Source organism: Amphiura filiformis, chromosome 8, assembly GCF_039555335.1.
Source record: "Amphiura filiformis chromosome 8, Afil_fr2py, whole genome shotgun sequence".
Classification (NCBI taxonomy): Eukaryota; Metazoa; Echinodermata; class Ophiuroidea; order Amphilepidida; family Amphiuridae; genus Amphiura; species Amphiura filiformis.
Genome location: NC_092635.1, coordinates 24,183,428 through 24,195,673, shown reverse-complemented (window position 1 = coordinate 24,195,673; position 12,246 = coordinate 24,183,428). Strand labels below are relative to the sequence as shown.

Sequence of the window (12,246 nt, the reverse complement as noted above, 5' to 3'; positions counted from 1 at the left end):
GTTATCAGGAAGTGGTGGTTGCCACCTTGTCTTTGCCCACTTTATGCATTGCATGAGTACACTAGTACCTCAGCTCAGCCCCAAAACTTAAAGGGGAATGTTGGAATGTCATCTTTCTCTGGATAAGACCTGACACTAGGCCAGCCCATGGCCAGAGGGTAACAAGAGTAGGTTTGTTTCACCTTAAAGGGAATGACAGTCTTGCAAATATGGGCTGACTTTCCCCTAAGCCATCCAATATGCCATGAATTAGTAGGACTACAACTGGTATCTGCTGGTCAGTTTATACTCCCATTTCCACATCTGTTATTTTTATGTGCGCCTTTAACTATAACTCTTGAACTTCCTAATCATAATCTACACCTTTACCCTAAGAATAAATTATGTACAGGGATACGAGCTTTGACTAATGATCAAACAGGTGCCACTTTGAGCGCAAGTAGTATCATTGTGTTGTACACTTTAGGCAATTCCATCCAACCGTTATTGCATTTATCCACCCAGATGTATAAATGGGTACCAACGTTATGCTAGGGAAGTAAACAAGTAGCTGTAGGTGATGTGCTACAAACCCCCACAACGTCTGATTATAACACATCAATAGGGAGATGGCCACTCCAGGCTACGTATGAGCACAGACAAAAATGTTTTCAACAAACAAACAAACATGACAAAGTAATAAGTGGGGATATGCTATTCAGTGTCTTCATTAAAATATGTGAGCAAGTCAAACATGTGCACATTTTATTTACAGTGGTAGTGATTGTATTGTAATGCTTTGTCCATGGCATATTCACTAATGAAGTCAAACAATGTCTGGAGTTGGTGTCTTTGGCCACACAGTCATGTACAAATGCTAGCACATATGCCACATAAAACTGCCCCCAGAGATGAACATAATTCAAAATAACCAAGAAATTTGCCTCAAGTGCACCAAGACTTTTTGCCTAATACATTAGAGTCTATGCTTCAACACATAGCTGCCATGGTGCCCCTAAATTTTGATGAAATTTGATCCCTGGGCCCCACATGACCATAATTGCATTTCTCCACATACTGTGGCCTATAGCAACAGGTGACTATTAAAGTACCATACTGGTTGAAATTACTCTGCTGCTTTTCATATTTCTGATATGTACGCACATTAGTTGATGCACGCTACGCATATGGCTCTTCATAAATGAATTCAAATTGCCTCTCATGATATGGCTGGCAAACGAGCACGTTAAGATTCTCAACAGATAGGTCAGGTAGACATATATAATTAATGGGGCTAGTGATTTGAGAAGCAAACCACTCAATTAAATTAGTGCGTGCAAGCAAGCAAAAGTGACTTGCCATTCAAGTGCAGTGTTTATTAAGCAAATAGCTAGTCAGGTAATCACAAGGTAAACCAGCTATCAATTTGTTTCAATTTCATGTTGTGAGTTTAGACCAGACAAGGTAAATTACACTTCCCATAATGCATTTTTTTCAATTTCAGTTTTCTGTGCTTTTAGGCTATGCAGTTCAACATGGGTCTAAAAGAAGTACAGTCCAACCTCTCTTATCTGTACCTCTTTTATATGGATCTCTCTGTTATCCAGACATGTGATCTTGATAGAAAAACATGTTTTTCATGTTTTGAGAACTTGATTTCATGCACTGAAGCATTCAGAAGGACATAACTATGTGGTATACACAACTCAAATACCATATTTCAGTGTTATTACCCCATTTTGAGTAACTTTTTGCTGTGTTAATGTTAGCACTTCAGACATTGAATGCAGAATTACTGTTACATGTAATTCACAGATAAGAGAGATTAGAACGTACCTTGAAATGAACAGAGCACACCATCTTGCAAATTATGGTAGGCTTTTATTAACAACCAATGTTTAGCCAGTCTAGATTCTCAACATGAAAAAGGCATGTTTTACAGGGAGTATGCGCAAAGAAAGAAATATGAGTGCCATTTTATTACATGAGATGGCGTAATATGCTGCAAAGGATTCTGGGAAGGGTAAGATATCTTCTTTTGAGTGTAGGCGGATCTATGCAGAAAACCATATACACATGTGATGAACAACCTGTATCAACATTTGTATTGACATATTGACAATATTTTCAATAAATAATTTGAACTACCAAGTGCATGATATACGGTTGAAATTTTCACGGCTATTGACTTTGGTCCTTAATCATTTATGTGGGCCCAAGCTCAACAACATCTGACACTTCAGGTGAACAACAACAGGTACTTACTGAAATGAGCAAAAAGAGGCCAGCCAACAGTATGGCATTTCAAGTGGGCTCTGCAATGACTCTCAACAGCATTTGTTTTTCCAAGTATTGCAGGTACCAATCATGCAGCTATTCCAGAAACTAACTGTAACCCCAAGAATTTCAGAGAACTGGAAATTACTGTGGAGAACTGAAAATTAAACTTCAGTAGCAATGCAAAAAATGGCTGACTATGCGGACTTTGCCAAATTGTAATTATGAGTCTTAATTAAAATTGAAATTCATTATTCTTTATGCATGTCATGAATTATGCATCTAATTTTGGTTTAACTTTCTTCTACTGTGTAGCCTTCATCAAAATGATACCTGAATTACTTGTTTGTATTATTCATTGAATGAGTAACCCAGGTTTGAGAAGAACTAAAACAAAGAAAATATAACAAATGATAACTTAGTGGCATTAAAAAGACAATTTGTGAACTAGTTGCTTGGACAGCTTGTTGAAATCACATAAAATGGACAAAAACAAGAAACAATGCCACAAAAATCCATTTTATTCAGAGAAATGATTCTTTTAGGGCTCATACTGAAATACCCTACCACGTTTTCACACAGAAAGAAGGCAGGATTCCCCTTGCTAAGCGCGCGCCTCAGGAAAGCTTGGTCATAAAACGGATGGATTATATGCATCAGTGATACACCCTGCCCAGGATTTTAACAAAAGAAGGCTAGCACAGGAAAGCTGCAGGATGGCGCACACCTTCCTGTGCAAGGGAATTTCAATATGAGCCCTTAAAAAATACAACAAAGAGAAACAGAGAGATTCACTAGAAGGCTATATATTTGTATACAAATACGGATATACCCGCATGTTATCGGTGTACCCAAACTTACAGTCCTTATTTGCTGAGGACTTAAAATAAAGAAATTGTAAAAAAGTCGCCCAATTAGGCAGAAAATGTGTAAACAGTGAAAGTCCAAGTCACAAGCTTTAAGTGAATGTAGGTTGCACTGTCGTAGCACTTAAAATAAAGAAATTGTAAAAAGTCCCCTCCCAGGGGAGGCGTCTCTCCATAGGTTGCTGTTGTCAATCTCTCTTATTCACAGTGAGGCTATGCAATATGATTAGGGAAAACTATTCCAGAGGGAGTATGTAAATTAACTGGAACAACCATTCCAGAGGGAGTATGTAAATTAAACGGAACAGCCTATTTTGGGGCCATTTCAGAGGGAGTATGTAAATTAAATGGAACAGCCAATGGATATGTAATTTAACTGGAACAGCCTTAATGCTTCATGCTGGTATTTCCAATTATTATATTATAATACGGATCTGTCTGTTTAGTCCTATGTGTGTGGGGTGTTGGTGTGGGTGTTAGTAACAAATTCTCAGGTGCTATCTGTGTACAAATTCTGAGCCCGGAAGCTGCTTTATTTGATGAGAAACGGCCGGCCCTTTGTTTTAACATTTGGGGCCCTAGGGCCCATTATATTTGAGTTATGAGGTCCATGTACATATGTTGAAGTATAATTCTCTAGTGCTATCAAGCGACTCAAGCTGGGCACTGTAGCTGCTTTATTTACCGAGTAATGGCCGGCCCTATGTTTTAGCGCTTGGGGCCCTGGGGCCCATATTATGTGATATATGGGGCTCATATGTACATATAACAATGTAATTTTCAGTAGGCTAAAGCTGGGCATTGTAGCTTCTTTATTCACTGAGTAACGGCCGGCCTTATGTTTTAGGGTTTGGGGCCCTGAGGCCCATATTGTGTGACACATGGGGCACATATACACATATAACAATATAATGCTGAAGACCGTTTAGTGTATCAAATATGAACCATGTAGCTGCTTTATTTACTGAGTAACGGCCGGCCCTATGATTTAACGTTTGGGGCCCTGGGGCCCATATAATGTGATATATGGGGCTCACATGTACATATAACAATATAATTTTCAGGTGCAATCTGTGTACAAACTCTGAGCCCTAAAGCTGCTATATTTGATGAGAAACGGCCGGCCCTTTGTTTTAACATTTGGGACCCTGGGACCCATAATATTTGACTTATGAGACTCATGTACATATGTTGAAGTATGATTCTCTAGTTCTATCAGTAGACTCAAGCTGGGCATTGTAGCTGCTTTATTTACAGAGTAACGGCCGGCCCTATGTTTTAGCGTTTGGGGCCCTGGGGCCCATATTATGTGACACATGGAGCTCATATATACATATAGTAGTATAATGCTTAAGACCTATTAGTGTACCAAATCTGAACCCTGTAACTATTTTATTTGCTGAGAAATGGCCGGCCCTTTGTTTTAACATTTGGGCCTCTGGGGCCCCTAGCCTTTAACATCTGGGCCCAAAATGGGCAAAAGGCACATTGAAAACTTAGGGCTCATACATGTACCACATATGAGCCCTAGTGCCCTTATAGTTTTAGAGCTAGCCTTGTCAATCTGTTGCCCCTTATTTTAACATTTGGGGCCCTTGGGCCCATAATATATGACATATGGGGCTCATGTAAACTTGTATATATAGAGTACCCCTGGGGCTATCAGTGTACCAACTCAGGGCCCTGAGGCTGCTTCATCTGATGAGAAACGGCATGGTTTGTGTTTTAACATTTGGGCCCCTGGGGCCCGTGACCTTTGACCTCTGGGGCCGAGATGGGCAAAAGGCACATCTGCGGGGTAGGGCCCATAAGTGTACTACATATGGGCCCTGGGGCCCTTGTAGTTTTAGCGCTAGCCTTGACAGAATGATGTGTTTGATAGAAGGAGAAGGAGAAGGAGATGAAACCACAGGATGGCAATATACCCGTCCATGCTTCGCATGCGGGTATAAATATAGAACCTTTGGCTTCAAACAACATCTTGGGCTTTTTAACAACAGACTATACCACTCAGACATTTGACAAGAAACCTAATCAAAACAGTGCCAAATATCCTGCCATTGTGTTATGCATAAAAACATAACCTACATTGCAGCTTCAAATAAGAAACTTGACTGATGTGAAGTAGATAAAAGCTAGCAACAGGACTCAGTTCTTTAAAGACCCATTCAGTGATCCCAGCGCAAGTGTCAACAAATTAAAATTGTTTATAAATTGCTTTTTATAAAAGTGAAGGATAAGTCATTCAAATTGTCATTTGGTATTTTTGAAATGACAAATTTGGCAAAAAACAAAGAAAACAGCAGTACTGACTAAGTTGAAGCCCCATTCAAATACATGTAGCTAATTTAGATACGGTCAGTATCTAAATTACAGATTCGTGTAAAATGTCTTATTTTGTCTTTTAATACATAGCTTTCGGTTGAACCATCCCACAGGCAATGTTAACACATCTATGACAATGACAAAGGTACCAAAATCTGAATTTTGATGAATTTTATGATCGTCCGGATGAGCAAAACACTGAATGGGTCTTTAACTTAAATCTGCACTGCTGGTAAAAATATTGCACACTTGTAATGTTTCCTCAATAAATATGTTGCTCTTAATTACATAATTACATTCAACCCTCACAGTTGAAAAGGACAGGATTGGCCTTTGTGTATGCAAGTGCAGCAAACAGGACCTCATCTTGTGAGCTTTTGTGCCTCACTAGATGTCATAATTGGAGCAAACTCCGAAAATTTTAGAACCCCATACTATTTATTTTGTTTTAAAATACAATTGAACTAGTTGGCTCTGAGCCCAGGTAGAAGAGGCTTTTACTCCATACTTGTAACCTATTTGCATGATTTTCAGTTTCAAAGACCAAACTTTTTACACGGTACTCCGTTCTTTGTAAATCATTTCCCTTTTTCCCATGCATAGTTTCCCGACATTATTTTTCATTCCAAATCAGTCACTTTGAAGATTCTACTTTCTACAAACACTAAAATGAATACTGTCCCATGCAGAGCTTTGCCTCATCAGTCAATAAAGATGCCAATATACATATCACAAATAATTAATAATCATATAAAAAAATCATCCAAATAAAGCCTTATTTTATGTTTTTAACAGCATAAATGAAGAACTACAAAGAGCTAAGATTTCACCAATTAGAAGAGCATTTTCTAGTTTTTTGGGTTTCAAATATGATATTTAAAAAATATTTTAGAAAAAGTAAAATTGAAACCTTTACCATTAAAAAAAAAAAAAATTAGTATCTATTTTTTTTTAATTTAAAAAGTTAGCACAAATCTTTAAGAGTGAAGCAGTGAAATGCTGCTTACTTAAAACAGGTGCCACAATGAAATGTAGATCTATACAGTTGTTTGAAGAATTAATTGTGCATTACAGCCAGATAATATTTCAGATCTAGTCTAGATTGTATTTGCATTTCATGATATAATTTGAAATATATAGGCCTATGTGACAGTTTAATAAACCTCAAACTAATTCAGTTAAATAAAGTTTATGAAAATTACTATTTGAAAGTGAGACATAAAAAGATCGTATGACATGTTCCTTTTTTCTTTTCCTTTACAAATTTACAAAGACTGATTTGTGCAAATTCTGGTGAAAAGAACAGTATCAAACAAATCGCAATATATTATGCTAGAATGCATCGGCTGCCAACAAGAGACACCCTTCATTTGAAACAAATCAAGGTGCTCCAAAGAAAATATTCTGTTGTTTCCGGTTTCTAAGTAACCCTAGTTACGACCGTTGATTTACAAATTTTACAGCTCCCCTACAACAAGACAGCAGCAATCACTGTATGAAACAGATAACAATTTTCATAAAATATTTTGCTGAGTAGCTAACCTTTAGCAATCTCATAATGAAATCAAGTTACAAATTTCTTTTGTAAAATAAAAAGTTTGTTGACTGATCGATCCCTGATTCCTGATCAGTTTAATCTTGCACCAGATTGTATTTTATGCAGCTGGCATTATGCTATTCTGAGAAACTTCACATCATTGGATTTCACCTTTGATAAAAATATGCAGCAGGTACACTATTTTAGTCAGCAAGCAGAGAGCAATCCAACGGGCTATTCCAGTTGAAATCCATACACCCTCTAAGGAAGACATGACTTTAATCTTCCCTACTGGGAGTGTAAATTTCAAATGGGGCTACATGAATGGATGACTCCATTTGAAATATACACCCCATGTGTAGGAGATTATGGTCATGTCTTCCACAGGGGGCATATGGATTTCAACTAGAATAGCCAAATACGTCAGATTTCCCACAGCCATCACATATGGGGCTATACACATATATCTTATCAGCACTTCAGCAGATTTCTAGTTCACATAAACACTTTTGTAGATTTCTAATACACATCAACATTTCTACGCTTCATGCAAGCAGATATCTAGAGAATTTTGGGAATTGCTAATGAAATCTGGTGTATATTGGTGGCATGGATGCATATAACATAAATGGCCAAGGCTCAACTAGGCAAAGCTTTGTGTACTGCAATATGAACGTAAATTACAATATTCAAACATTTAAACTAAAGCAGCCTCACTCCTGATGACACAGTTCAATGGCTTCCACTTGACACTCTTCCACTAACAGTTGAGGAGTATAAGTTTATTTGTATACCCAATGTATTTACCTGTTATTTTGTAGGTGTGTGACTCCACACCACTAGAAATTTCAATTGAATGAACACAGCTTTCAAGAGCTTTGCGATCCAACAGCGATCGTATTTTGCGTATTTCAAACTACAATGCGAACGCACAACCTTGGATACAATAATCAAAATACTAACCAATCATCGCGCAGTATACGCGAAAAATCATCATGTCAGGCTATGCTCATTCAATTGAAATTTATAATAGAAATCTGATCAAGTGCAATTACAATTTTTGCCAATTTTGCTTTAAAGAAAAAAGAATGCACAGATAAATTAAGATTAAAATGATCAAAAATTTGCCTAATTTTGGCTACAATTCGATTCAAACTGCACTGGTCATCATTATTATCTCAAGTTGAGAGTAATGCCATTTGGGTTTAGCAGTGGCAGATTCGAATCAAGTGTGTTTACACGGTTGCATCACCAGCATATGGACAAATTGGCCTTTTACGATTCAAATCTGCCACTGCGAAATCCAACATTGCATTACTTTCAACACAAGAAGAGATACACCATAATAGTGTTCAATCCTACTATTATTTTTGAAAAATCAAATAATCGCCTGAGCCTAATTCTATGCATTTTCAAGCATCTAGGGGTCACAGAACTTTGTGTTGATATTTGAGATCCTCCTTTAAGTCAATCTGTGGTTCCATACTGTCTGCACTTAGAAGCCATTCATTATGCATCAATGTTTCCATAATTAGGCTTAAATCAAAAGAGGAAATAACATTTGGGATGGAAACTGTTTCAATGTGTTGACTGTATTTTATCAGAGATGTAAGTAGCTGTTGAAAAAAACCCCGAAACGGTGAAAGGGAAGCGAGCAAGCTGAACATTTGATTGCAGCACTATCTTTTTAGAAATGCTAAGGATCGGGGAATAGGGTATGAAGGTATCATCCAACTAAAAAAAACCTGAATTGTGTTCCGATTCTGGAAACATGGAAATGTAAAAAAAATCATAAAAAACAACAGAAATATGTAAAAGAACAGGAAACTTACATGTCTGATTTATACCACCATAAAACTCGAACAAAGAACCTCTGTTCACAATACAAATACATGTATCTGAAAGCTTAAACTAGCATATTGCAAGCAAACAGATTGTGCTATTGGAAATTTCTATGAAGTAAAATGCAAAAATTACACAAAACATACATAGCTTAAAACTAAATCTAATATCTACTATGGTAAAATACAGTAAGAGGGGATTTTTGTTTACTTGAGGGCAACACAATATTTTTCTGCGGCCTAATCAAAAGAATGCGAAAGCAAATTACTTGCACTTTGAATGATTATCATCCACTTTGTACTTTCCTGTGTCTCCTTCACTGGCTACTCACCCATATTTATGAATATGTCGGTCTCTTCAGCTGTAGGGTCTTGATATCAATTCATCTGATCCTGTGGAAGTATAATAACAAGAATACATTATTATCATTTTTGAGAATTATATTTATGATATGAGTATCAAGTGCAAATTCACATTTAGAACGACACCAAGTACAAATACAAAGTAAAATAAGCTTAAGGCATTTGTCTAAGAGCGACACAGATGCATCCATATATAAGCGAGGTAACACCTGTGCACAGGATTGGAAGAGTTAACTTACAGTTGTTTGGAACAGCAAAAATTCAGGTGTATTTGAGGTAAATTGATGTTCCAGGTTCTAGAAAGTATATAATTTATTCACATTTATAATATGATAATATCTATGTGATGTGATCAAGCAATATATGATCATGAATGCTAGTAAAATTGACAATTTTATTATGATGAAAATGATCATATGATTCATATCTCAAACATAATAATATAATCGTGATGGATTTTACCATAACTGGCAATATGGGCAATAATATAATAAATGACCATAAAAATGAAAATTGATGTACCTAACAAGAGACTCATTTACTTGATCACTCACTAATGTAAAGCAGATATTTTTTTGATGCAGAATTTTTCACAATTTTAACAATTTGGAAAATATATATCACCAATTGCTTATTTCACAGCATTTATGCCAAGTATAATGTTATGTGATTCTATAACACCCATGGATGAATAAGGCTGCGATCACATAGCAGTATACGGTATTCGCTATACGAAATACGCTCATTCGATCAGGCTGAGTTCACATAGTATGTACTCCTATGTGAACTCAGCCTGATCGAATGAGCGTATTTCGTATAGCGAATACCGTATACTGCTATGTGATCGCAGCCTAAAGAGCACATAATATGATGGATGGGCAACATCGCACATCAACCTGAGGACAGTGACAATTCAAGTGGTCTATACACATAGTTTTTTTAGTAGCCTCCCCCATGGCCACAGCAATTTTGTCCAGTGGCGACACCCAGTGGATGCTGTTGGATCATATCACAGAAAATGGTAAAATATGAGGGGGAGGTTGATCCTGTCCTCATCTCTTTAATTTATATTGCGCTGGTATTAGAGTTTCCATGGCCTGCTAGGCTGCTATGACCACATATTTACATTTGCATTTATGTTCATTTTACAAAACATTCACAAAAATAAAACCTGTGTGAAATCAATATCATATAGACCTAGCTACATCAAATATGGGAATAGAGTATAGGTTGACATGATCCAAATAATTTTCCCCATAGCCAAATGTTTAACGTTAGTAGTGAAACTATTTGGTAAATTTCAAGTGTTCAGACTTTTATGTTACTGAAGTACCTTGGATGCTCAGTAGTGCAAAATCCCCAACCAAACCCTGATTTTATATACTTAGACGTTTTCTGATATATAGGACACACACTTATAGACTTGATTCTTTCACTTGGTTTCGCATGTGACAGATGAAAGATTGTAATTTACCAATCTGGTTCACGCCTACCTGTCTAAGTCAGGAAATGTCTTTGAAATCCAGTCACGACAGAGTGATTTTCGTAGAATTAATGAGTGTAAGGCATACATAAAGCCATATGGGTAATATCCAGCATACCTGTCAACCTACCAATGGCATTGGACAAAAGCAATGTCCAGACACATGAATGCAAGGGTACAGGAACATTCAAAAGTTTAATTATAATTGGTAAGTAAAGTAGTAACGTAGGTGGTTGCAGTATCGAATCACCTGTGTTAACTTCAACCTGCATGAGCATGTACACATGCATACAAGGCAAAGGTGGTTTGTCAGTATGCTTACGGTGCAACCATGTAAAAACACCAAGTCACTACCAAAGTTGTGGTGAACAAAAATTGATGTCATATGGTTTGTTTTCTCGTCCAACAGCACCACATTTGAGATAGGGTCTGTCCCTATTTCTAAACTATTGAAAGGTTGGTAGAGCTGCAAATGTTCAATGTCTGTATGACATACAAATCAATATAAAACGTTTTGCTTGTTGCTGTTGTGATTGCTGTTCTTTCTTAAGTTTTCTTTCAGAATTTGTATCTCTAAGTAAAGTTTGTATTGCAGTCTCAAACAATAAAAAGCAACCGTAAACAAACTTGTACATCTTTTATAACACATAACAATTTGTCTTGCCTTTATTTCACATCAATAAAGTCATATCAAATTTAAAGGACTAACTATTTTCTTAAACTGCTTTCTAAAAAAGTACAAATCTTTGACCTTAGCCAAAAGCACTCACAAAGACAAGTAGTGACAGGAACAAAAAAAGAAGCAAATTGATTGGGGGAATTGGGGTGCCATATAAACCGATCAAGTCAAATATATTCATACTGGCATCAGACTGCATTATGCTATAAGCTATGTGCTTTAAATTACAAGGCAAATGTAATGCTCTTTACACAAGGATAAAAATAAAACCCCGTAATTAATCCATCACTGGAACATACGTGATTGGTTTTCGGTCAGAAGTGCGAAAAGGTGACAAGTCTCCCAGGTGTACCACTTTAAGTCTCATCACTTGTGACGTGAGCAAGGTACAACTAGCGAGATGTCTGTGGACATAATTATGAGATAAGGCCAAATAAAGAGTGCAATTTCTTTTACATTTGATTGCTTTCTGTAACATGAAATGCTTCATAGCTCTGGAACTGTATGTCCAATTTTGAAGGGGCTTTCAGCATATTGCAGCATGTAGAAGTGGCCATATTAGTAAATAAAAATGTAAGAATGGAATTTGCCTGACAAGAATCTTGTTTTGCTTGAATTGTAATTAGTGCATTCTCAAAGCTCTATCACAGACATATCAAGTTGACCTAAGAACTTATTTACAGAATTACAAGCCAGCATATGATCTTTAGCCTGATATTAGAGAGTGTATTATGTTGCTGATTCTCTAAGATGGCAAATATTGAGCTCATGAAGTGCTGAACACAGAAGCCTCCAAAGGTCTTGTGCATGTATACAGGCAAAGCCCAGGGGCAAAGCCCTAATCAAAATAAAATTAACAAGAAGCAAATAAATATTGCAATTTTAGTTTGGAAAAT

At 36.8% G+C, this 12,246-nt stretch overlaps 1 protein-coding gene across 1 annotated transcript in view; it reads right to left on the bottom strand.

Annotated features, from left to right (window-relative positions):
- Window positions 1-12,246, bottom strand: part of LOC140158829 (rap1 GTPase-GDP dissociation stimulator 1-B-like) — a 105,798-nt gene that overhangs the window by 79,632 nt on the left and 13,920 nt on the right. The window contains exon 2 of the mRNA XM_072182061.1: window positions 9,158-9,218. Within this exon, the coding sequence (XP_072038162.1) occupies window positions 9,158-9,161 (4 nt within the window). The 5' untranslated portion in view covers window positions 9,162-9,218. The remainder of the gene's footprint in view (window positions 1-9,157; window positions 9,219-12,246) is intronic.